The following is a 23,701-nucleotide window of genomic DNA, read 5'->3' on the forward strand; positions in this document are numbered from 1 at the left end:
CCGTTTTAAAGACAATAAATATTTATTAGGCTCTAAATAGAGCTTCCTCATTTTTCAACGCCACTACGTCATAGATGTTATAAGCTCGGAGAAAACCAACCTAATAATAAGACATCACCCAGACGGAGCGCAAAATCTCCGACTAATTTGCACCAATTTGAGGGTACAACTAAACGGAAGAGCAAACATAATTTTCCCTCCCGTCATTCCAAGCCCATGGGATCGATGAAAAATTAGCAAGCTCAGTACGCGTACGTACGGCACGGTGTAAGCTCGATCGGTTAGCACCGGGTTAGCGCAGAAATGCCGGATTCGCAGTCGACGGGTAGCTTTCAGAGGAAGTCCTCTCCAGAACTGGACGTGGTGGAGCAGGTCAACGGCAGCTTTGGCCGCTGGCAGCTGCGCACCATCCTGTTGATATTCCTCTGCAAGATTCCCAGCGCCTGGTTCACCGCAATTATTATTTATACGGCGCCGTATCCCTGGAAGGGAGAACTCGTCTGCCACCCGGCGGATTGGAATGTTAGCTGGTCGCAGGCGGAGCATGTCGACCGGAACCATCCTCTTTGGCAGGATGGACGCAGCACGGATCGGCTCTTTAATGTGGACGTGTGCAATGCGTACTCCGATTCCCTGGCCCGAGGGTTCGTACGTAGGCATGGTCAGGAGTGGAACGCCTCGGAATCACAGGAACCAGGTGGCCAACCCTCGCTGCCCTGCGAGCACGTGGAGCATCGAACTGACTACAAGTCCCTGATCAGTCAGTTCGATTTAATCTGCTCCCGTCGCGTTCTAGTGGCTCTGACGCAATCTTTTCATGCACTTGGTGCCCTAATTGGCGGACTCATGGCCCATTCTGCGCTCAAGAAGTATGTATTTGGGTAAAATATTTATATTATTTCAGTGTGATAACTCGACTTTTTAATTCTAAAGAATCAGTCCGCGCCGCTTGATGCTGCTGGGCATGATTGGGCAGATATTTTGCGGCAATCTCACCGGCTTAGTGGACACCTATCAGTTGCACGTCTACTTCCGCTGCCTCACTTCCATATTTTGTGCTCTCATGTACACTTCCGGGCAATTTATTTGTAAGTATGCATGAATAGTGTCTAGCTTAAGTTCCGTCTATGCAAATCAAAAGACCCAAGACACGAACTAATTCACATCCACTTTTTAGTGAACGACATTACCTCGGGTAAGGCTCGCATCATAGTGGTTACTTTATCGGAGCTCTTCTGGTCCATGGGTCTCGTCCTGCTGCCCGCCATATCGATATACTTCGACAACTGGAGCTACCTGTACGTGGCCATCTCGTCCTCCCTCATTGTGCTTGTTTGGCTGCATCGTTGGATAGCTGATGCTCCTCGCTGGCTGCTGCGGCACCAGCGAGTGGAGGCTGCCCTGCGTCAGCTGCTGGAATCAGCCACATACAATAACCGGAAGGTTCCACTTACCCTCGATGTTCAGCTCACGATGTACGCCAATGACCTGGACCAGAAATCCAAGCAGAAGCACAGCTACTGCCAAGTCTGGGATGGCGAGACGAAACGCAGCCAGCTCGTGTACATCCATCTGATCTGGGGCGGTGCTATGGTGCTGTATAACATCATTCTGCTGATGATTCGAAACCTGGGCGCCGAACAAGTGCATGTGAACACAGCGGCCCTGGGATTTGCTGAGATGGTGGGCATTTTTATTGGTCTCTATCTGATCCTATACACGCGTCGTCATTGGCGGTGGGCGGGAAATCTGATGATTGTGGCTGGTCTCAGCACCTATCTGGTTTGGTTGCTGCCCGAAACTGGTGAGCGCTGTTCTGCATATCTAATAATTACCTTCTAAATGGGATATTCTTCTTATAGAACGCAATTCACGACGCGTGGGACTGGAACTGGTATTTTGGCTCATATTAAAGATAGGCAACTCCGCATCGATTGCAGTGCTGACCACTTGCACCAGTGAAATTGTGTCCAAGGAGAAGCGGGTGCTCCTGATGCTTTCTGTGATCTCATTTAGCCGAGTGTGTCTGGTCTTCTGCCCCCTTCTGAGCTGTCTCACTGTCATCCACCACCTGGTCCCCATCACCATCCTGGCCACCATGGGCTGGGTTTACGGCTTGGCCCTGCGCCGCCTTAACCGCTATTACTGGAACACGGAGCAGCCGCAGATCAGCCAGGTGCCCACGCCCAACACCTATCGTCGCCAGTCGGCCATCATCCTGCGCCGCTGCAGCACCGTGAGTTCGGATTGCAGTGCCTATAGCAATGAGCTTCTCAGCAACTTTGAGCGGAACATGGCAGTTAGCATAGCCGACATATGGCACATCAATTTCCATCCCTCCAGTGAGATCGAGTTGGCAGTGGATCGGAATGGTGCAGAAGCTCACAGAGCGCACAGCTCGGAAACCATTTGAAGAGCTTTTGCGGAGCCCGAAAGTATGCTTTGTTCGATCTAAAGATATTAAGTTATTAGGTGTACAGTGTACACTCAATTAATTGGTGATTAAAACAATAAATATAACAGTATCCGATAATTTGTATATATTTAACTATCATATCCCTTAGCATATTCTGTACATTATCTGACCGATGTAGAACACTTTTGCGATAGAAAACACGCCCAATTTTAAATATATTATACCAGATGATCCATAAACCATGTGTTTATCGAATTTCGCCACAAAACTAAAGGCTTGCTCAAAGTTAAACGTAACCGGTATCACACCAAATTCGATAATTTCACGTCATATATTGCTAATTAAATTATTTATTTCTTCTGTTTAGAGCCTGAGAAAAGGTCCTAATTAGCAAGCAATGAGCAACAAATTATACCAAATTAAATGACAAATTTATGATATTTAAATGGTCATGTAGATCCTGGAAGGCACATTTTATGTTGAATACCAGACCGCATTAGCCATTATTCTATAGCTCGATATTAATGTAGGTTAATGAAGAGCACCACAATCGATGTGTCACTAGGAGCGCTAAAAAAAGCGACCTAGACAATAAAGATTAAAATAGAAATCCGCAAGGAAGGCGTTGAAGAATTTGTACAAGCCCGAATGGCAATCGCTGATAAGGTAAAGTAATAATGTTATGGCTCCCAAGCCAGCAGCCCCCGGTTTGGACACTTTCCGCTCCTCACCTGAGATAATGCACACTCGATAGGGGAAAACTCAAACTAATAACATAAAGAGCGTTAAAAGACACCGTATCGATCCGTCAGCTATTCAATAAAATTAAATGTTTAATGGCCAAACAAAGAAAAAATGTCTCAGTAACCCAACGAAAATCCCGGTCGGGCCAAATACTTTATGAACCGTAAAACACAATAGAAACTAGAGTGAAATGCTCGAAAAACTAACCCGTTCAATAACTTTTTATTATTTGAGCAAATTCATTAAGTAAATTAACGCCTCGAGTTTCCGAGTGGACAGCCAGTCGGCTCACTCCCTGTCTATAGCTCCCAGTGCGACATTGGCGTCAGTTGTCATTTGATTCTCGGCCGATTGGGACGCGTGTGCTCCAAGAATCCATTAAGAAATCGGACTGGGACGTGCGAATCGGAAAGCTGCCTTTTTCGAACGGGGATCCGCAGAAGTCCGAGCGGCGTGCATAACTTTTATTGTCGCTTAATTAATTTAAACAAATTTGTATGACATCAAACGAACAAATCAAACACAAACTGCAAAGAGTCATCGCGAGAAACAAATTGTATGGTTGATCAAACCCACGATAAACCAAAAAGTGATATTGTGCTTTATTGAGGTCGGTTTTTAAATAGGAAAACTATTCACTATGCATATCGATTTAATAACTTACATTAATTGATTACCCTGGAAAAGTGCATTATAACACACAGTGCACTTAATCATACTCTTGTCAAAAAGTCGAGCATTCCATTAATTTGAAACGAGAAACGCCTTTCCAGTGGCTCAGTTTTCCTGCCCCATAAGCAATTATTAATTTGCATTTGGGCTCGAATCGAAACAAGTCGCTCTGATAGAAAGACATGCCTCCACTGTCATTGCCCAGATAAATATCGAATGCCGAATAGGAAATTCGAATATCTAGCACCGGCACGACCAGTTTTCTGCAATTAGCATTGCCTGGAAAATTTGAAATTAAAATATTTGCGCTACCAATAGGTGGACAGACTGGAGGTGGAACCAATTGTGCGCCAGACAATCGCGAATTAGCACCTGTGAAACTGAAGCATAAAGAGTCCGTCAATACAGATGATCCAACAAAGCAAATCTGTCGCGAATTAACAACTAAATGCTTAGGCTGCAAATCTTTCGCCATGTGTGCCCTCGGCAAATAAGGGCTATCAAACAGATAAGGTCGCGAAATGGAATGATCATTATCTTCTCCTTCTGGCTTATCGATACAACTACAGATAGTCATGATTTGAGATATGATATCAGAGAAAGAATAAGCAAGCAAGAACTTCGAACTGGTTAAAGTAAATCAAGAGCTTAGCTAATTTATTAATGAGTTCAATTAAACGAGATTACAGAGGTATGAGTTTAGAAATGAGTGCACTAGCAGATACAAAGGTGTTACAAATATAGTGTTTTAGGAGAGTTTAAAGTCTGTTAAAATCTATGAATTATGCCCAGGTGTTTACTTATGGCATTTACTTGTCAATGTACTAATGAAATAATGAAAGTCAGTCAAATGAAAAGTAACCGCAGATATTTCAACAATCTCTCGTGATATTCAATGGCTTGTTCGACTGATTTCATCAGTAAACCGCTTTCAATTTATATCAATTGGGATGGGAGGGTACATCAGTCTACTATGGGGGGTATTGAAATAAAAGAAATAAATAAATGGGAAGTCATCAAATATGCTTCCATTTCGCTCATCGTTTGCAGAATGTTCCACTAAATAGGAGCCATGGTCAATCCGTCGCCCGACCGAGGTGGAGAATCCACTGGCCCCCACATCCTCCCCAATGAGATGGAGAATGACCTGGACAAGAGGATGGCAACGCCACCTCCTGCCCCTGCGAGTAGCGATGTCATCGCCGATGTCGTGGGCGACTTTGGCATCTGGCAGCTGAGAACCATCCTCATCATCTTCCTGTGCAAAATCCCCGCCGCCTGGTTCATGGCCTGCATCATCTTCACTGGACCGGAACTCTATCCCGGCTCGGAGTTCACCTGCGACACCAGTTACATGACTAGCAGCAGCAACTCCAGTTTCAGTGTTTCGGACAACCAGTGCTATATCAGGGACGAATCCACTGGCACGAGCTCCGAATGCGAGCAGTTCACCTACGTCTCCAGTTTCGACTCCCTGATCATGCAATTCAATCTGGTCTGTTTGAGGGACATATTCGTGGCCTGGACTCAGTACTGGCATCTGTTCGGAGTTCTTGTAGGTGGCGTTGTGGGCACCAAGATGATGCTGGGAATCAGCCCGCGGAGCACCTATTGTGTGGGAGCTGTAGCCCAGATTGTGTGCGGAGTAGTCACTGGATACGCCAGGGATTTCAGTCTCCACTGCGCCTTCCGTTGCCTCTCTGCTGTCTGTTGTGCGATCATGTTCACAGCTGGTCAAGCAATATGTAAGTGAATTTATAAGTACAATTACAGATATCCAGTGTAAATATTTATGAAGAAATCCAATCTTCCAGTTGCCGACATCACGGCGGGAATGCATCGAATTGGTGCCATTATCCTATACGACACTTTCTGGTCCATTGGCGTGATCCTATTGCCAGGACTCTCCTCGTTCTTCAACAGCTGGTCCCTGATCTACGTGGGCATTACATTCCCCACTGTCATGCTGATCTTGCTGCTCTACTGGACCCCGGATTCACCTCGCTGGCTGCTCCGGCACGCCGTGGATCGCTTCTCCATCGACAATGTGGAGGAGATCGTGCGTGAGGGAGCGGCGATCAATGATCGCTCGTTCAAGATCCCTCCGGATTTCCGGATGCAGCTGGAGCAGCTAAGTGAGCGCTTGAAGGCTCAACCCCCTCCGGCTCCTTGGAGGGAGTTGTGGAAGGGAAAGCGGGCCAAGACGCACATGGTAGCTGCCCACTTGGCACTGGCCTTCTTCGTCATCAACTTCATGGGCATGCTGCTCAACATAAGATCATTTGGCAGAGACTATCTGGTACCGAACACTATAGCCATGGGTGAGTTGGGCGTTCTCAGTTTAGTAAGTGTATTAAATGGGATTAATTATTTATTTTTCCACTTATTTTTAAGGATAAAAATTCACTAAAATTATTATCTGTAAAATGAGTTGTGTTTCCGTTTTTAGAAATATGTCATCTAATTTTATATAAACTATTCTCTCTGCAGGGTTTTCTGAAATCATTGGCTGCTTCATGGCGCTCCACTTTGCACTCAAGCACAACAAGTGGAAATGGCAATGTGCCGGGGTGTTTAATATTTTAGCTGGAATCCTTGGTTGCATGGGCTGGATCTTCACCAATGCGGACTCAAGTAAGTTAAGGCTTATAACTTTATGGACGAAATACATGTAATATGGTTTTTCTTAAGTGGATGCTGATCTAAAAGTGAGCCTCTGGATGATCATTGCCACCATTCCCAAGGCGGCCGTTTCGTGTGCCCAGTCGATGATCCTGGCCTGCATGAACGAACTGATGCCGGCGAACAAGAAGCAGCTCTTCGTCTTCTCCGTAGTCACCTGGGCCCGGGTGTGGCTCCTCTCAGCTCCGTTTTTCAACGTCCTGAAGAAGATCGACACGGCCATGTCGCTGACTTCGTATTGTGTATTCAGTATTTTGGGCGGAATCTGCACCAGCCTGCTCCTCACACCCAGGACAAGTGTGTCGCCGGTTGTGCCCCAACTGGAGCCGAGCAACAAGAAGGAGCAGTCCCCATTGAACGCCCCAGTTTGGACCGTCGAATCCGATGTGAACAATACTCGATTGTAGCCCAAGACGACAGCCTATTTTTGCCAATTAATAGTCTTTGTATAAGTCAGCAAATGAAACAACATTCTTCTGTGATTAGGTTAAGTGAATTGTTATTTTAAATGCTTGAAGTTTTACTAAAGAATATTTGTGCGTTTTAAGTTTGTCGAACAAATAACAAAAATACAAATAAATTGTTCTTATCATACATGTCTTGTTACTTAACTGGTTACTTAATGGCAAAACTGGTACTATCGTCCTTGCTCTTGGTAACTATCAAAAAAGCTCTAAAAATATTCATAGTAAGCAGTTAATTTGGCAAAAGTAAAACTTGAATTGTCTTATCTTATCTTACTTTCTTAGAAAGCCGTATTACATGTTTTATTAATAAAACGATAACATAAGTACGCTCATCACCTTGTCTTATGGTTATGAATTTTGTAAAATTTTTCAATTCTGCCATTGTTACGCTCTTCAGGTTCCACACTAAAAGATCTCTTCCGACTATTGCGCAGCTTAGCCCCAACCGCGGATTCCTCAGAATTGGATCGCAAGCCAAGGAGGCGCATCATTTCCATCTGACTCATAGTATCCTTCGTATCGATGCTCCTCTGTTCCTTCCTTTCGTTCTCAATGTCCTTTGTCAGTTCCATCGCCGAGGACATATTCGTGTGATTTTCCGTGTTCGGCATGGGCGATCTTGTATTTATTTTTTCAAACACTACCCCACAAATATCACTATACGATAGGTATACGGTAGGTAAACGAGATACGATAGAAGTGACGTTTAGGGCAAGGAAATCTAGACTCTAATTTGACAGTGACAATGCCTGAAATTATATTCAGCCTATTTTAATTTGGTGGACGTACTTCTCGAGACTTGTAAGAGAGAGCAAATAAAACCCCATTACTAGGACATAGTCCTTAGTCACCTCATTGTACAAATCGTTTCCTAGGCGGGTGCCTTCACCGACTCCCACCAAAACGGATTATGCACAGCCTAGGGTGTATACTTGGTTTTAGTGGGTGTCGGAGAAGACACCAGTCAGGGAACGATTTGTACAATGAGATGGATAAGTTCTTAGATAGTTTTGCCATGGGTCAGGACAGCTTTGGACCATAGACAAGAAACTGCTGCTCAAAAGACATTTAATGACATTAAGGAGAATCATAGAGACTAGAACATAAGTTATAAATAAATATTTAATTTATGTCCTTTTACTCTTATTATTATTTCACCTGCTTATCGGTAATAACTCATAATATACTTCACTAAAATATTATATAGACAAGCAACATGTAGAAAATCAAGTGCAGGAATATCCAGAACCAATAAATCCTGTAAAAATATAATACATATTAATACATATTTTCTAAAAGTTTCTTGCAAAAGGAAATTGTATACAACAATCCCAACCTGAGCTGGATACAAAGACAGAAATGATGAGCAAACGACTCACCTGGTCACCATAAACTTGTTTGAGTCAACGGAGAACTTCTCGCGGTGCAGGTACTTGTTGATCCCAATCATGTGGCGACGCACATACTCATTGTAGTCCAGCTCTTCGAGATTCCAATAGAGAGTGGGATATGTACCATTTTCAATCACTTTCTTGAAATGGAAGCGGCTCTTGTTCTTGAAGATCCACTCGTTCAGCGAAAAAAAGCTACCTGCACGCAGTCCACTGAATGATTTAGTTCATATTAATGGTATTTCTAAAGTCACCTGCTAGACAAGCCTGTCGGAATTTCTTGGCAATGGGTGTCACCAGTCGCTTCTTTTGGGCCAACAGCAGCGTTTGCAGATCCATTAGCAAGGCGGGCACAAAGTGAAGAACCCACACAGCCAACTCATGCTTAAAAGCACTGCACCTATACTTGAAGTTTGGAAACATAATCATCCGCCGGGTGGGATAGATTCTGGACCACTTCATTGTGAGTTCTCCAAGGCGCTGCCAGGTGATTGGATTGGTCACTCCAGAAGTGGCGTTACAGATGCTCAAGCTGTGGAATACGAACATGTGAACATGAACGAACATTAGTAAGGAGTAGATCATTTCCAGTTACCTCCCCAATTTGGCCTTGCCGACCATCATGATCATGGCATTGACCACAAAGTCCACAGGGATGATGTCACATATAAGATCCTTATCCCCTAGGATGCTGCTGATGCCGCCCTTCCCAATTTCCATCATAATCCCGCTGATGGCCTGGATATTGTCAATCCACCCGGGATAGGGCTCCCTATACGCAGCAGTGACTATCGAGGGCCTCACTATCACAATGGGAATCACATCTTTATATGCATTAACAATCTGCTCGGCAATGGACTTCGTGAAGGTGTAGGTGTTGACATGCGGACCCTTTATATAATCGGCCAGGCGATTCAGATAGTCGTCGGGTATTTTCTGGGTGGCGGTAAGAAACTGCCGCCAATCCACCGGCGGCATGGTGGGGTACACTTGCTCATCCACATACTTGCGACCCGGGTTGCAGTAGGCCGTCGAAACGTACAGAAAACTCTAGAGATTTCGGTTATTATAAGGATGGAAAGATGAAATCAACGGACTGCAGCTCCTTACCCTCAGATGAGGCATCTGCCTGCAAAGCTCTACGAGATTATAGGTGGCCTGCGAATTGACTCGAGCCGACACCTTTAGGCACTCATTGAAGCGTACCTGGAATTTAAATATTCAAATGAGTGGGAAAATCTTGGGGAATCCCCCTCGGACTCACTGTTGCTGCACTGTGGAAAATTATGTTGACCTCGGCACACAAAACCGATCTGTCGGACTCATTTAAACCTGTTGGTGGAAGTCTCGGGTGAAGTCATGAGTTTTCATTTACAGTTTCTCCGAAAAGCCATACCGAAGTTGTCGTCCTCAATGTTGCCAGAGAAGTGAACGACTTTCTTCAGTTGCGTTGGATGCTCCGACTTTAGGCGTTCGAAAATGGGATTCTGAAGGAATCCCCGAAATCGTTCCTCCACTGTAACCCCGCCCTTCGGTCGGATGAGCATGTAGATCCGCTTGATCTGCGGAAAACTCCAGAGCAGCTTCTCCAGCAGCGATTTTCCCACAAAGCCAGTTGCTCCTAATTAAGTTAACCATCTTTGAACAGTCTCTTTTGGAGAGCGCCTCTATATTACCCGTTATAAAGACCACAGCATCTTGGTAAATATCCGGCTGGTGCTCCACAGTATTCACTTTGGCGTTGTCCATGGTGTGGCCACTCTGAAGCCACGATCGCTACTGATCCGGTGAGCTACTCACTTTCAACGCCCAACTGGCTTGGCAAAAGAAATGCCTTGGTCCTCCTGAAACAAGTTTTCCCTGAAAATGCAAGTGGAGAATGCAATTGGCCAACGAAAGTACCAGCTCAGACGTAACATTTGAGCACAAACATATTGCATCATATTTCGATGGGGATGGGGATGGGATGTGGACAACGCTAGGCCTTGGTTCATGATCATTCAAGAAAAAATAAAGTGGGAAATCATACCTTTGGCCTATAGTTATATTCCACGTTCAACCTGCTGAATTTTGTTATTTCTTACAAGCAACTGCGTAATTTTAAAAATTTAAGAGCCATGAACTTGAAAACTAGACGTAAACAAATATATATATTACAACAAATTTGGTTATATTACCAGATTAAACGAATACACAGCCGCTCAGCTTTCCAATAAGTTCGAATGCCGATGCTGTTTACCTGTCCAATTCATTAGCTTCAATCATGTCAATTACCCGCCACCGCGATCGGATTCCCCGGCAAGATCCTCCCCAAAATCCGTAAGATCTCCGCGAAAATAGATCGCAGCTCGACGGCCAAAATGTTTGCACAATCGGTTAGGAACGTTGCTCCGCTTATTTGGAATGATTTGATTAGCGACGACGTCGTAGGCAGGCACCGCAAACCGGAGCCCTCGAGTTTACCTGTCCAGGTGAGGTGCTAAGCGAAGTCGCAGTCATGCTGGAGGGTCGGCACTCCCAAGACGTGGTAACTAAATTCCGCCGCTAGCGAAGAATGAAGGAGGAGAATCTTTACCACGGCTGGATGCCTGATATACGCCGACACGTACCCGTTCCCTTGGATTTGGGCCACATGGCGCACAGCTTCACCTGCACCGATCCGAAAGCCAACGATGTGTCTCCTCAAACTCCTCCTCGCAAAGCCAACAAAACAGAAGATGGCAGTGATGACGATGTGATCACACACATCCTGGGGGACTTTGGGCCTTGGCAACTGCGCTCCCTGCTCATCCTGTTCCTCTGCAAAATTCCCGCCGCCTGGTTCATGGCCTGCATCCTGTTCACAGCGCCGGATCTGTACCCGGAGGAGGAGTACAAGTGTGATGCGAGGGCTTTCGGGCCGGAGGTCAACTCCACCGTCTCGCTGGACCACTGCTATGTGATGGTTAACTACGGAGAGTCCGGCTACGCCATGCGCCAGTGTCGCAAGTTCCTCTACACCACGGGCTTCCACTCCCTGACCATGGAGTTCGATTTGGTGTGTCTGTGCGACTTCTTTGTGGCCTGGTCCCAGTACTGGCACCTCTTTGGCCTTTTAATCGGTGGAGTGGCGGCCACCAAGTTGATGCGGGTCTTGAGTCCCCGACAGATTTATGCAACTGGCATCTGGTGCCTTCTCATGTGCAGTCTGCTGATGGGTCTGGTCAAGGACTTCAGTCTGCACTGCGGACTCCGATGCTTGGCTGCTGTTTCATGCTGCTTTATGATCACCTCCGGCCTTTATATATGTGAGTGAAATGTAACATTTAGAGATATTTTAATATTAAATAACTTGCTTTCCAGTTAGTGACATAACAGCGGGCAAATATCGCGTTGGAGCCCTTCTACTTTACGACTGCTTCTGGGCTGTGGGCTTGATCCTGCTCCCTGGCATGGCCTCCGGTGCTCCCAGCTGGCAGCACATATACTTGGGGGTAACTCTCTCCTTGCTGGTGATTGTCTTCCTGCTGCCCTGGACTCCGGATTCCCCGCGCTGGCAGCTGCAGCACACGAAGGAAGCCCAACTGGCCATCGAACGAACGGTGGGAATCCTGCTGGAAGCAGCCCGTACCAATGGAAGGATGCACAAGGTATCCAAGGAGTTACCACAGCTTTTGGAACAACTGAGGGAAATGATGCTGGAGCCAATGCCCGCAGTGCATTGGATGCATTTGTGGATGGGGCAGCGGAAGAGCACTTTCCACTTGGTGGCTGTGCACATGGCACTGGCCACTTTCATGGTGGTCAACACCGGGCTGCTGCTCCATGTGCGGTCCTTTGGCAGGGAGCACCTGGTGTCCAACACATTGGCCATGGGCCTGGCCGAGATGCTGGGCTGCTTCCTGGCCCTACACCTGACCTTCAACCAGAGTGAACGCAAGTGGCAGTGGGCAGGGGGATTTGCCATTGTGGTCGGCTGCATCGGTAGCATCTGTTGGTTCCTGGCGGAGGGGAATATGCCCGAGGTTTATGGACTCACGATGGGATTGCTGATGGCCTCGCTTCCTCAGGCGGCCGTGGCCTGCGCCCAGTCCATGATCATGGCCTGCCTGGGCGAACTGGTGCCAATGGAGCAGCGTAGTTGCCTCTCATTTTCCGCCGTCACGTGGGCGAGGGTGTGGCAGCTCTCCGCCTCTTTTCTCACGCTGCTCAGGCAGGTGAGCCCCGCCCTCTCCCTGTCCGCCTTCTGTCTTCTGGCCATCCTGGGCGGCCTCTGCACATGTTGCCTGGTCACGCGGGACAAGGAGCAGCCACCGGTAGGAGCTGCAGTTAATAAGAGACAGCAACTAATTGGGTTCACGTAATAACGTATACTGGAAATATGGTTGGGTGTATATCATAGTTAGTTTTAGTGTCTGTCAAGTATTCGCAAACAGTATTCGAATTTAGCTCATTAAACATTCGCTTATCGCGAATCGAATATGTATATTGGGTTGCATACTTTTGGGAATAACACAAAGGTTCGACATCTACACGTATTTTGTTTCAAATGTACATCTTTCCCTAGTTTCAGACCTGATCATGACAAAACTCATCTAGAATGTTTGAAAGAAGTTCAGTATTTGGCAGATAAATGCATTAAATATATTAAAAAATGCTTACATGATATTTAAATAGTGTTCTTCGATAAGCTTTCATGAAGCCAAGCGTTTTGGGACCAATGTTCGCCCACAACCCCAGCTCACCCGTCGCCCACATTCATCCACCAAGCTGACACACATTTCGTGTGACTCGTATAATAAGCACACATGCCTGGCTAAATATCCAAGCGCATTGCTCTACTAACAACATATTTCTATTTGGTCACCTGTCCCGCTCCACACTCCCACTATTCCCCCCATCCAAAGCGACAAGCAGAAATCGCAAATCAATAAAATGGAAACCATAGAATTGCCAGCAGCGGCGCCACGCCAATTGACACCACAAAGACCGTGTCATTTGCGGAGCAGCAGTTGACGAGGAAGGACCATTCGGGGAGCAGTTCCAGGACCATCTCCAATCAAATGCGGGCGGCCGGCTGACCAACTGCCGCTATCTGGATGCAATGAAACCGAAGAAATCGGCCTTTGCCAATTCTTCCACGGGATACGGCAGGAACAAGCACGGTAAAGGACACTCTGGCAAGGATAAAGCCGAGGGTGGTGGTAAGGGCAAGAACCGGGAGGAGAAGGATAAGAATAAGCATGAGCCGAGGCAGAAGCAGGAGGTCGACGACAAGGACGACAAGGATCTAAATTCCGGCTTCGGCGACTATCTTCGCACTCCGGAGGGTCTGTAATTAAGGCTCCTTAAAAATATATTCAATTTAACTATTAAGTATTACCCTCTCCATCAGCATTTGAAATGATGAAGCTGTTTGTCTTCGCCAATACAATAATGTTAATTGTCACCATGGCCTGGCCGCACATCAAGGAACAGTTCTACATGGTTAACCAATGGCTTGAGAGCTTCCGCGAAGAGCATCAGCAGTAAAATACGAAGGATCTATCGAAAAAATAAGTAAATCAAGTCGAAGGCTACAAAATGGTCGGTCCCTTCATGCAGGGCCTCTTCTTGATTGGCATCATCTACTGGTATTCCAAGGGGATGATGTCCATGATCAACGACTACTATAGAAGTGAGTTCCAACGGAAGTTGCAAACAGAACCAGCGAAGGCGAAGGCAGAGACACCCATCAATGTGGACAACTTTATGGATTATGTTAGGGAGTTGGACTCTCCGGACGAGGTGGCTAGGAGCCCGGCGGAAGGAATTGAAACTCGGCATATAGGAGAAACCCATTGCCACGTTCTTCTACGATTTTTGGAGATTACCGGCACTCTTGCACCTCCTGATGTTTGCCTAATTACGAGCAACTTAGGGTAGCCCATCTTATAATTATAAAGTATCAATTATATTTAGTGTATTTTATATGAATTTCGTAGAATAAAGCATAGCACTAAGAACGGAATTGCATACTTATGGGTCTTGTTCTCTACATTCGAAGAAAACATTGCATGCCACCATTGTGAATTACAATACAAATCTTACTTCAACCTGGGGCTTTCAGTTTTTTATTCAAATTTGTTCACAATATATTGAAGTATTTCCAGCCTCAGCTCACTTACTAACCTATTCACAGAACTTTATAAACACTAATTTCTATAAGTATCAGAGAATATATTGATTGGGCTTGTAAGTAAGCTCTATTCCATCAAGATCTGGTCATTGCTAGTTTATATTTGAAGCAGCGTGTGAAAAATACTTATATGCAGTATATGCATATATGAAGTAGTTAGGTATTTGACTTGGAAGCTATGCCATTAGGTTTATAATAAGTGCTGTCTACAAATCGTTTGTGTTCAGGTATTCTTTTTGTGGCACAAATTGTGGAGTTTTAAAGATACCACAAAGCTGAAGTTATCTTAAGTATCATTTGATTTAAAGAGGTCTGTATGTGATTAATAGCTAGGTATTACCAATTTCATAAGAGATCCACATTCTAACATAAGGTATGCCCGCCCACTCTTCAACCAATTTCGTAAAATTAACTTAACAAACAATAACGAAGAAAGACAAAATCATATTCATCTTTTTATGTATATTTTATATACACAACAGTTTATCGTACATAATTTTATTATAAAATAAAAATAATAATAATTGCATTACAAATTAATAAAGCAAAGATACAAAGTATAGTACATCGTACATCGAAATAATAATTCAATGTAAATGTACTTCGTGAGTTGAATAATACAATGGAATTCTTCTGCTGTACTAGCCCGAATTCAAAATGGAGCTTTAATCGAAATCATAATTTTTAATAAAAGGGAATCACAATGTCTTTCGTTGGAGATGGAAACAAAATGGACTCAAGAGCAATGCAAAAAAATTAAGGAAACACAAAACCTTTCTGAAGTATCACAACCTTTCAAACAAGGAATAACAATTAAGAGCTGCTCGGGCTAACAAATCGAATTTCGACAATTGATTTATGGTGGCCTACTAAAGACTATATATGCATACATATACGTAATGGATATCGTGTGATATTGTTATATGGCTAAACACGTACAAATTAGATTGCTTATTAACAAGGCAAAAATACAAATGCATAATACGCCGAGACTTTTCTCTCTATAATGCACAATGCCTCCCTACCGCAAGGATCATTTCGATTATACATAAATATATATATTACTGTGCGTTCAAGTCTTAACGAGTAAACAGTAACACCTAATGACTCTGACCCCGTTCCCCTTCCACGTCTCCTCCTTCCCCTCTAGTCCGAGGACTTCCAATTTGTGGGCGGTGGCGGCGCTGGCACCGTTGGCCTCTTGGGCGTTTGAAATGAGTTCGGAGAGATGGGCGTCGTGACTTGGGGCTGAGCTTGCTGTTGATTTGGTTCGCCAGCCGTAGGAGGCGGATCGTGGTTGTGATTGTTTTCCTTCGCCGTAGACGGCCCCTCCCGCGCTCCGTTCGTCTCACCGTTCTCCTGACGCAGCTTGTCAAGAAAATGCTCCGTTTTAAATCGCACACTGCCATTGCCATTATCAATTGTCGCCTGAGTGGGAGTTGTACCGCCCTCATCATCGCTCTTTCCATCTGCTTTAGGCGCTCCCACACCCAGCACAGTCGGTCGCTTGGGCAGCAAAGGCTTCTGCGGCACATCTGGTTTCAGCTTGAAGCTGCCAATGCTGTCGGTGCTCTTGCGATCGGCCGTTGGAGAGGGCAGGTTGTCCAGCCCGAAGAACTGTGTCCGCGTCATCGGAACAGGCTTGGCAGGCGTTACAGGCGGCGGAGGAAGTGGTTCTAGCTGCGTCTGCGTCGGCTGACTAGCAGCAGGCGATTGAAACTGCGGCAGATTCGGGAGCGGCGGCTTGGCGGGCTTCTCCTGCTTGTCCGGCGTCTGTTGTGGAAACAGCTCCTTTGCATGTGGTCGGTGCGAAGTCTGTGATGTGGTCATGATTGTGCCGTTTCCATTGGTGGTGGGAGGCGAAGGTGCATTGGCTTTTTGCCTGCGCAATGTACCGTAGCGTGGACTTTCCATGACTTCTATAAATGAAATATATAATATGAGCTTTTAAGTGATCAACAATCATTTATAGAAACTAAATCATTATTTAAACATGATAAAACGATATATTTTTCCAGACTCTGTTTAGAATTTAATTTAAAATTTTAAACTGAAATTTCAAACTAGTCAAACTATTTTCTTTAAGTTAACAAAAATTTTGAATCATTATTCCTATGACACCACTAATAAGTACAATACTAAATATAGTTGCAATCCATTTTATTGAACAAAGTACTACCACTAATATTGCACTTAAACAGCTTCTCGGTGCGTAGGACCACATTTTGAAAAATAATATAAGCCTCAGGAAAATACTAAACGTGGAGTTCTCGAATGTTTCGTTGTTGAAGTGTAAAGAAAAAGTCGTCATAGGTCGAATACTGTATAGTGGCCCGTTTCATAGATGTCCGACTGTGCAGTATGCTTACCACTGTCGTTTCTATCCAGGTTCTCGTTGGAGGAGTTGGATTTGCTCTTGCCCTCGACGAATAGCTTTTGCTTCTGCAGGGTCAAATAGAACTCGACTTCGCCGATGAAGAAGTAGTCCCACTGGCTAATCAGCAGCTCAACGATGATGTTGGCTGCCGAGGAGCTGTTCACCTGACCAATGTAGTCGGCCGGGGCGTTGCTGCTCTTGTCGACGCGTGGCCACAACATGTTTGGCGACATCACGATGGCCAGGTTCTGCGAGCTCATCTTGTTAAGCGCCGATCGCTGCTGCACGATTGACAGGAATCGGGTGAGGTAGCGCAGGTTCGCGTAGTTTTCCTTGGGCAGCTTGGTCAGAATGGCCTTAATCTCCGTCTTGCGCTCGGCCTCGCTGTGCCTTTCAGCGATCCGGATGAAGTCCTTGTACAGGTTGTAGGTGAGCAGCGGCTCGGGCAACTCGCGCAAGTACAGCTTGAGTATGGAACCAATGACATGGGGGTCCTGGTAGTCCAGTGGAAGCGGCGTCTTTACATGCTGTGCCTCCAGGGCGTGCTTCATGCGCCGCAGTTTCGTGCTGGCGCATCCCACGCGCAGCAGACCCTCTTCCTCCAGGCCGTGCTCTATCAGACAGCAGCAGCACAGCTCCACAATGTAAGAGATCTCGCGGTTGGTGGACGTCAGGTGCTCCTTGAGCGAGGTGCCAAAGCGAGACTTCTCTGTGCCCTGGATAGTGTCCTGGATGCGGGCCAGCGAGGCGTTTACGTGCTGCAGGGCTCGTTCGTGATAGTTTCTTTGGTTGAGTACGTAGTCGCGGATGCAGCTAACGATCTCGTCCTCTTTGGCAATCAGCTCCAGCATCTGGGCGGCCCAGGCATCCCGCTCCTTCTCCAGCTTCAGCTCGCACTCCTCCTGCTGGCTCTTGATGTGGTTAACCTTGGCCGCTGGTTCCTCCAGACGGATTGCCGCCTGCGGGAGTAAAGCAAAGCACTGATTAAACCGTGTCAGATAAGAAGCAATGTCACGGACATCGTCACATTTCAAAAGGAGCAAAGTGCAAGCGCCAAACCTATCTTATCTTAAAATAGTTTCCCAAATGACTAATGGAAGATGCCTGTAGAGGAATGTTTTGCGGACCATTTAAAAATAGATCGACCTCTAACGCAGCCCAACCAGCTGTTACCTCTCTCACCGCGGACTTTGTTTCATTTCACCCACTTCCGACAATGGGTTCCGTTTGGGATTCAGCTCACATGCGCCGCTGCATTGGGGCCACTGACTGAGGTGACTTTCGAACATGCAATTCTCCCGAACTACAAAGGCTGATAAGAAGGGCAATTGAGCTCCGTAGAATACTTTCATCAAGAGTGAAAGAGAAAGGGTCTTATCAATAACAAAAACTAAACGAACAATGCGTTTCAGGCTTGAATCATAAAAGCGATTACAAACGTAAACCAATGTTTACATAGAGCAAGAGTGTAGTTTATCAAGATTGAAATTATAAAATTCTTCAGATAATTTATAAACGCATTGCCTTTGTGGAATTTTTGTCCGCTAACGTTCAAAACAGAGATTCTTTGAGTAGAGTAATCCAGCGTTCAGCGTAAACAAAGTTCGCGCTTTATGATGTAAGTTTTGATTACCACAGCATTACGCCTTGTGAGCAAACAAAGGGGTGGTGGCATTCATCATCCTACCCCACGGCTCCCCTATCACAGCAGCGCTAAAAATAAACAAATCGTGACAAATAGCTGTAAGTGCACCCGACGCTATCTGCCTCCAGAAGACAATGGCATCCACCTATCAATTTCCTCGCCCTCCCCACCTTCAAATCGGATCGGAGTGCGACTGAGTCACATCATTTCCATGAGCCGCAACCTCTCGGCGACCTACATCCCAGTTGGCACCGCAAGTTACACATTCCGGGCACCAAACTTAGCACTTCCAAAGGCAGTCGTGTGCTCATACGCGTACGTATTGTTTTCGGATCGGATCTATGTCAGGGAGTGCAATTAGAACAGCACCGAGGCATCGGTGAGCGTCTGATTAGCGAATTATGGCAAGCCGCCGGGCGTTTAATGGGCGATAAGATTACTGGGGAGTGTAAATAACTCGGGTTTCGAATTTTCTGATAGAGCCAGTGGCCAGCGGTCGCCCATTTGAATTATGATGTCACTGTCGCCAAGTCAATGAACGTCTTCCGACACCTTAAACAGAAAGCAAGACAACATACATCACATCAACATTTACAGCGACTAGTCATCCCCGACCGACGTCTCCATATGGCAAACGGCGTCGTGATTTGTACAAAATAAAGCGGAAGGAAAAAACGAGCGAAAACCATACGAAGATAAGGCAGAAAACAATGAAACTCGAAAAGTAAGTTTTTGTGTCCAGAAGCCGGCCATAACTGTTCTAACCGAACACACTTGTAGACGCCAAGGGACAGAACCAATCGGACGCCTAGAAATTGGAACACCAAAGAGCCGTTCATGTCATCTCATCTCCCCCGGTCCGCCACATCCCACTCCAGATGTCCCCACGCGGCGATAAGGCAGCAGCGTCGAGTATCGGATTCGAATCATAAAAACGTAAACGACAAAAGCGAAACGCACGGCAAACAAACAATACAATAGAAACTGGCGTGAGATAAAGCCAGTATGAAGAAAGACCAACAACAATGGTAATAATAATAAATGGAAATTAAAAATTGATTGCTTCTTTGGCCGGCGCTTCTTGGCATCCGCCCCAGTACAGTGGTTGTGCATTGATTGAAAAGCGAGGGCTCAGTTTAGCTTGGTAGCTTTATGGCATTTCATTCGACGGACGGGCCTATCTATCGGCTGGTTTCATTCTGGGAATTCTTACTTTCTTACTTTGTTTACTTCTAATCGAACTTGAAGTGGTGTTACACACAAGAAATCAAACCACGGTGCACTTTGGCCAAGAGGGATACAGTCTACCCCAACGACCGACAATCGTTGTTATTCTTCGTCAATTAGAGACAACCTCGCGATTGGATTGCGTTGGGGAAAACGAATCACTTGACCAGCTGAGGTAACTTTTGGCGGCCCATCACTTCCAACGAGCAGATTTCTTAATTAATTTAACAATCTCCCATTGTCATCGTGCGCAGTTTGGCGAAAACGGAAATCCAACATTATTCACTCTCCCTGGCCTGTTCACCGATTCAACGAATCAACGATTCAACGATTCACCGAGCATACACGTAACGCCGAATCCGCGCTAGATTTATGATCGCCACTCACCTCATGACTGCGCTTCAGCGAGGTGTACTCCTGCAGAGTGCGCGACACGTTGCGCTTGAGCGTGGAGATCTCCTGGATCTCCTTGTCCAAGATGTTCTTCAGCCGCCTCACCACCTTGGTCTCCGTCTCCAGTTCGCTCTCTATAATGCACTCGGCCATCGTCTTCTCCAGCTCGCCTGCAATGGGGAAACACACACTGACATGAGAATCGGCTCTGGAGCGGCATAGCCCTCACCTATCTGCCCCTCAATAAATGGCGAGAATATTAGAAGCATTCTACAGATTATATGTCCCTCTCATTTATATACACATCAAGTGGCAATATCAGTTTCTTTATCATTGCAAAACTAATTTTAAATTTCGTGATCCTTTGAATCTTAAACATTAACCAAAATTAAAGCGAATCTATCTTTTCAAAGGAATGGAAATTATAAGTATTATAACACTCAGTGTTTTGCTAACATTATCAATCATGAAGTAAATCCCAAGTACATTGAGATAGTTTGCTGTGTGTATCGCGCAGCCTCTTGCATTCCATTTCATTCCACCCGCAAGTGAGGAAGTCACTGCTTATTTAAGACCTTATCGCCAAGCGGTAGCTGCAAAGATGTTGGCGTGCCGGTTTCCAGTTGCTGGAGTAGCTCCGCTTAGATGCGGGGCGAGATTGGGGCAATCCAAGGGGGAAGGGGCCCGGCGAATAGGTTGACGAGCTGAGTAAGCAAAATTGTGATAATTGTGTTGAGTGCCCCGAGACTCGAGTCTCAGCAGCTGAACCCGCCATGGAGGCAAAGTAGAGGCAAAAAGGTCGCACCACAGAAGGCACAAGCACAGGCGGCGGCGGAAGCGGAGGCGGAGAAAGAGGGAGTCGGAGTCCAAAGCGAAGACGTCGTCGGCACTGGAGTATAACATTCGAGATACGCTCGCTTCTGGCTCCCCTTGCTGAGTGGCTTGAATTGAAGCGCATCGTGGCTAACAATAAGAGTTGCAAAGGGCGCACAGCACAGTGGGTGCTGGCGACAAAAACCTCATTTGGTGCGGTAATTTAGGTTTTCGTGGGTCTGGAGTTGTAGCTTCTCCCGAGCATTTAAGTTGTTGCCTAACATTTAAGTGGCTGTGCTCGCAATTAAACATTGATATATTATTTACCAAAGAAATTAAGTCGTAAATATGACTTACAATAGCATTTCTCATTATGATGGGGTGTCTACGGCTCCCAAATTTTCGAGTTAAAGAAGCTACAACTTGAAAGCGAGTTTGATGTTATAATATGTACTTTCTAGTGTTCAGTTTCCGAAACACTTGCAAAGAAACAGGATTTAATTCACCGAACATTTGAATGGGAAACTGTGACAATGCTTTATGCTTTATAGCCCGATCGACAGAAATAGTTTTTGCCAAGTTTGCACTGTTTGGCGATCGATTTCCCCAGCTTGACCCAATTATGATTTCCTGAACGTTCAATTGGAGCTCCTACTTAACCCACGGACACACGTTCACTGTGGCTGCGATAGTTGCATGTGGAAGCGTTCGTGTCTAATCAGGAACGTGGGGAACAAAAGCCGGGGGACGTGGGGCTCTCCAGATCCCTGGCCGTTACACAACCACCGAGATGCTCTTGAACCGCTGCGAGGTTGCAGCTGCAACTGCGGCAGAAACGGCAATTGCAATTGACGCACACGCATCTGCGAGTACGTGGAATGCAAAGTGCCTGAAAGGGGGAAACAGCGAATGGAAGCAATACAGCCAAATAAAAATAACACTCGGAATGAGTAATGCGGCCTAGGGGGAGCGCCCACGAAATAAATGAGCAGCGAAGAAGAGATCATGACGATACGATGATGTATGAATTTGGCCCAGACTTTTACTTTTACTAACCAGCTAGCCAGCTAACCGAGCTAGCATAATTATCGCCGTTTACCAGGCTTTGTTATGCCACTTCGCGCGCGATGTGTAACAAATTTAAATGAAATGCACAGTAAATCGGACAGGGAATTGTATAGAAGCAGGGCAATAAAAGCGGGCGCCAATGGGGGCGGGCTAACTTGGCTGGCAAAACAAAAAGGTGTATAAATAGACAATGCCGAAACCGCAAATAATAACCAATACCAATACTGCGGCCATACGGCGAACGGGCTGCGAAAGAAAGCAGCGAAAAAGCCATAATAAAAATTATAATAATGATTAAAAAACGCCGTCGATGTTGATGTTGCCGTTTGCAGTTGAGAAATGTAAATGCCACAAGGCCAAGCGACAAGGCGAGGCCGCCAGTACACACAGACAAACCGAAGCCCGTGACACAGTCATCCGCGAGTGTTCTCCAAGTCCCCTGCGAACCCGAACCCGCACCCGTACCCGTACCCGTATTCGTGTGCCATTGTGCATGTCTGGCGGCGATTATGGGATTTGGAACGAACGACAACCACTGTGCGCCTTATCAGCAGCGACAACATGACTCCCACCAGGGCCGTAGGAATGGCTGATTGGTGATGCGAGGAGGGGCTCTAAGTGGGAAACTATTTTAAGACTGTCAAAATAAACAAATAGATGTTGCTAACAAACTATGATAAGCTAGGTAAGTAACTGAAGCAAGATGAACAGTTTGACTGCAATCTATAATCACTTGATGAGGAAAAGGCTCATTACATCCCCCTCTGACAAATGGCCGCCTACGCCCCTGACTGCCACATTGAAAATCCCGCTGGCCCGATAACTAACCGCAATTGGAGAGGACCTTCTGCAGCGGCATGTCCTTGGGCAGTTCCTTGGCGGACTCGTCCAGGGCCTGGGCGATCTTGTAGTGGCTGTTCTTCTTGGTCCGCTTGTCCTGTTCCTCGCTGCTGCCGCTGCCACTTCCGCCTCCGCCGCTCAGTGCCGGCAGCTTGCGGACGATCTTCTCGATGGTGTCCCGGTACCTGTCCACCTGCCGCTCGATCGCCTCCAGCTCGGAGTCCTTGCTGTCCGACTTGCTCGATCTGCGGGTGCGAAAGGGGGTTTTGACACGAGTTAGGCACGGGTTAGGTCATCATCAGTAGTCCACTGTTGTGCTTGTTGTTGTTATTATTGCTGTCATCGCGCTTTGTTATTGATGCAGTTGCTCTGTGGTCGCCTGTCTGTTGTCGTTATTGCTGTTGTTGTTGTTGTTGCTGCTGCTGCTGCTGCCGCTGCTTTCGTGATGAGGCAACACACCTGTCTGTCCACCTGGAGCGCATTTACACACACCCACAGACATCCGACTGGCTGGCCTTTGAACTTACCTTGACAGATTTTCGGCTGCTATTTTGATTTTCGCAAACTGCCTCTTCATCTTGGCTGATTCGCTGGTGCCGCTCGCGTCTCCAACTTAAACTGAACTTCTGTGTGTTTGTTTGCGATGTGCAATTAGCTAGGCATTGAGTAAATACTTAAAACTGGCAAATTAGTCATTCTTCAACGATGTTTTACGGAAAAGTGAGACGGGTGTGACCGTAGCGGGAGCGCTAAGAAATGACGAAAGGCTGGAGAACGCATTTTTCAAACGTGTGTATTTGGTCACACTG

At 46.1% G+C, this 23,701-nt stretch overlaps 7 protein-coding genes and 1 long non-coding RNA gene across 8 annotated transcripts; 6 read left to right on the plus strand and 2 right to left on the minus strand.

Annotated features, from left to right (window-relative positions):
* Window positions 1-238: 238 nt before the first annotated feature.
* On the plus strand, window positions 239-2,442 carry LOC122621185 (solute carrier family 22 member 3). Its single transcript, XM_043798968.1, has 4 exons — window positions 239-869; window positions 934-1,088; window positions 1,178-1,804; window positions 1,863-2,442. Exons 1-4 carry the CDS (start codon window positions 304-306, stop codon window positions 2,411-2,413), a joined length of 1,899 nt encoding a protein of 632 aa, XP_043654903.1. The 5' UTR covers window positions 239-303; the 3' UTR covers window positions 2,414-2,442.
* Window positions 2,443-3,472: 1,030 nt separating this feature from the next.
* Window positions 3,473-7,054, plus strand: LOC122618858 (solute carrier family 22 member 13). The gene is made up of 5 exons (XM_043795453.1): window positions 3,473-3,770; window positions 4,883-5,577; window positions 5,647-6,153; window positions 6,323-6,466; window positions 6,524-7,054. The coding sequence occupies exons 2-5, from the start codon at window positions 4,905-4,907 to the stop codon at window positions 6,919-6,921; spliced, it is 1,722 nt and encodes a 573-aa protein (XP_043651388.1). The 5' UTR covers window positions 3,473-3,770; window positions 4,883-4,904; the 3' UTR covers window positions 6,922-7,054.
* Window positions 7,055-8,172: 1,118 nt separating this feature from the next.
* Window positions 8,173-10,144, minus strand: LOC122618859 (putative fatty acyl-CoA reductase CG5065). The gene is made up of 8 exons (XM_043795454.1): window positions 10,049-10,144; window positions 9,769-9,993; window positions 9,637-9,704; window positions 9,483-9,578; window positions 8,968-9,422; window positions 8,627-8,904; window positions 8,361-8,571; window positions 8,173-8,239 (listed from the first exon to the last, which is right to left on the minus strand). Exons 1-8 carry the CDS (start codon window positions 10,119-10,121, stop codon window positions 8,173-8,175), a joined length of 1,473 nt encoding a protein of 490 aa, XP_043651389.1. The 5' UTR covers window positions 10,122-10,144.
* Window positions 10,145-10,878: 734 nt separating this feature from the next.
* Window positions 10,879-12,838, plus strand: LOC122618857 (solute carrier family 22 member 20). Its single transcript, XM_043795452.1, has 2 exons — window positions 10,879-11,659; window positions 11,715-12,838. Exons 1-2 carry the CDS (start codon window positions 10,927-10,929, stop codon window positions 12,713-12,715), a joined length of 1,734 nt encoding a protein of 577 aa, XP_043651387.1. The 5' UTR covers window positions 10,879-10,926; the 3' UTR covers window positions 12,716-12,838.
* Window positions 12,839-13,416: 578 nt separating this feature from the next.
* Window positions 13,417-13,932, plus strand: LOC122618860. The gene is made up of 2 exons (XM_043795455.1): window positions 13,417-13,681; window positions 13,747-13,932. Exons 1-2 carry the CDS (start codon window positions 13,456-13,458, stop codon window positions 13,881-13,883), a joined length of 363 nt encoding a protein of 120 aa, XP_043651390.1. The 5' UTR covers window positions 13,417-13,455; the 3' UTR covers window positions 13,884-13,932.
* Window positions 13,933-13,934: 2 nt separating this feature from the next.
* LOC122622400 lies at window positions 13,935-14,276 on the plus strand. Its single transcript, XM_043800812.1, has one exon. It carries the CDS (start codon window positions 13,935-13,937, stop codon window positions 14,274-14,276), a length of 342 nt encoding a protein of 113 aa, XP_043656747.1.
* An 835-nt stretch (window positions 14,277-15,111) lies between these two features.
* Window positions 15,112-23,623, minus strand: LOC122618856 (rho GTPase-activating protein 92B). Its single transcript, XM_043795451.1, has 5 exons — window positions 23,420-23,623; window positions 22,881-23,137; window positions 20,166-20,341; window positions 16,899-17,865; window positions 15,112-16,448 (listed from the first exon to the last, which is right to left on the minus strand). Exons 1-5 carry the CDS (start codon window positions 23,467-23,469, stop codon window positions 15,676-15,678), a joined length of 2,223 nt encoding a protein of 740 aa, XP_043651386.1. The 5' UTR covers window positions 23,470-23,623; the 3' UTR covers window positions 15,112-15,675.
* Window positions 18,614-20,168, plus strand: LOC122618861. Its single transcript, XR_006326065.1, has 3 exons — window positions 18,614-19,275; window positions 19,332-19,953; window positions 20,033-20,168. It is a non-coding gene; the product is annotated as an uncharacterized LOC122618861 (long non-coding RNA).
* Window positions 23,624-23,701: the final 78 nt, after the last annotated feature.

This window comes from Drosophila teissieri, chromosome 3R, assembly GCF_016746235.2.
Source record: "Drosophila teissieri strain GT53w chromosome 3R, Prin_Dtei_1.1, whole genome shotgun sequence".
NCBI lineage: Eukaryota > Metazoa > Arthropoda > Insecta > Diptera > Drosophilidae > Drosophila > Drosophila teissieri.

Bases quoted from the DNA above. Each gene is read 5' to 3' on its own strand.
- LOC122621185 (XM_043798968.1), top strand. From the start codon at position 304: ATGCCGGATTCGCAGTCGACGGGTAGCTTTCAGAGGAAGTCCTCTCCA. The intron at 870-933 runs GTATGTATTTGG...TTAATTCTAAAG, and splicing joins GCCCATTCTGCGCTCAAGAA to AATCAGTCCGCGCCGCTTGA. The intron at 1,805-1,862 runs GTGAGCGCTGTT...TTCTTCTTATAG, and splicing joins TTGGTTGCTGCCCGAAACTG to AACGCAATTCACGACGCGTG.
- LOC122618858 (XM_043795453.1), top strand. From the start codon at position 4,905: ATGGTCAATCCGTCGCCCGACCGAGGTGGAGAATCCACTGGCCCCCAC. The intron at 5,578-5,646 runs GTAAGTGAATTT...CCAATCTTCCAG, and splicing joins CACAGCTGGTCAAGCAATAT to TTGCCGACATCACGGCGGGA. The intron at 6,467-6,523 runs GTAAGTTAAGGC...GTTTTTCTTAAG, and splicing joins CTTCACCAATGCGGACTCAA to TGGATGCTGATCTAAAAGTG.
- LOC122618859 (XM_043795454.1), bottom strand. From the start codon at position 10,121: ATGGACAACGCCAAAGTGAATACTGTGGAGCACCAGCCGGATATTTAC. The intron at 9,579-9,636 runs GTGAGTCCGAGG...TTTAAATTCCAG, and splicing joins TTTTCCACAGTGCAGCAACA to GTACGCTTCAATGAGTGCCT. The intron at 8,240-8,360 runs GTGAGTCGTTTG...ATATTTTTACAG, and splicing joins AACAAGTTTATGGTGACCAG to GATTTATTGGTTCTGGATAT.
- LOC122618857 (XM_043795452.1), top strand. From the start codon at position 10,927: ATGAAGGAGGAGAATCTTTACCACGGCTGGATGCCTGATATACGCCGA. The intron at 11,660-11,714 runs GTGAGTGAAATG...CTTGCTTTCCAG, and splicing joins CACCTCCGGCCTTTATATAT to TTAGTGACATAACAGCGGGC.
- LOC122618860 (XM_043795455.1), top strand. From the start codon at position 13,456: ATGAAACCGAAGAAATCGGCCTTTGCCAATTCTTCCACGGGATACGGC. The intron at 13,682-13,746 runs GTCTGTAATTAA...CCTCTCCATCAG, and splicing joins CTATCTTCGCACTCCGGAGG to CATTTGAAATGATGAAGCTG.
- LOC122622400 (XM_043800812.1), top strand. From the start codon at position 13,935: ATGGTCGGTCCCTTCATGCAGGGCCTCTTCTTGATTGGCATCATCTAC.
- LOC122618856 (XM_043795451.1), bottom strand. From the start codon at position 23,469: ATGAAGAGGCAGTTTGCGAAAATCAAAATAGCAGCCGAAAATCTGTCA. The intron at 23,138-23,419 runs GTAAGTTCAAAG...TCGCACCCGCAG, and splicing joins GCAGCCGAAAATCTGTCAAG to ATCGAGCAAGTCGGACAGCA. The intron at 20,342-22,880 runs GTTAGTTATCGG...TCCCCATTGCAG, and splicing joins GAAGGTCCTCTCCAATTGCG to GCGAGCTGGAGAAGACGATG.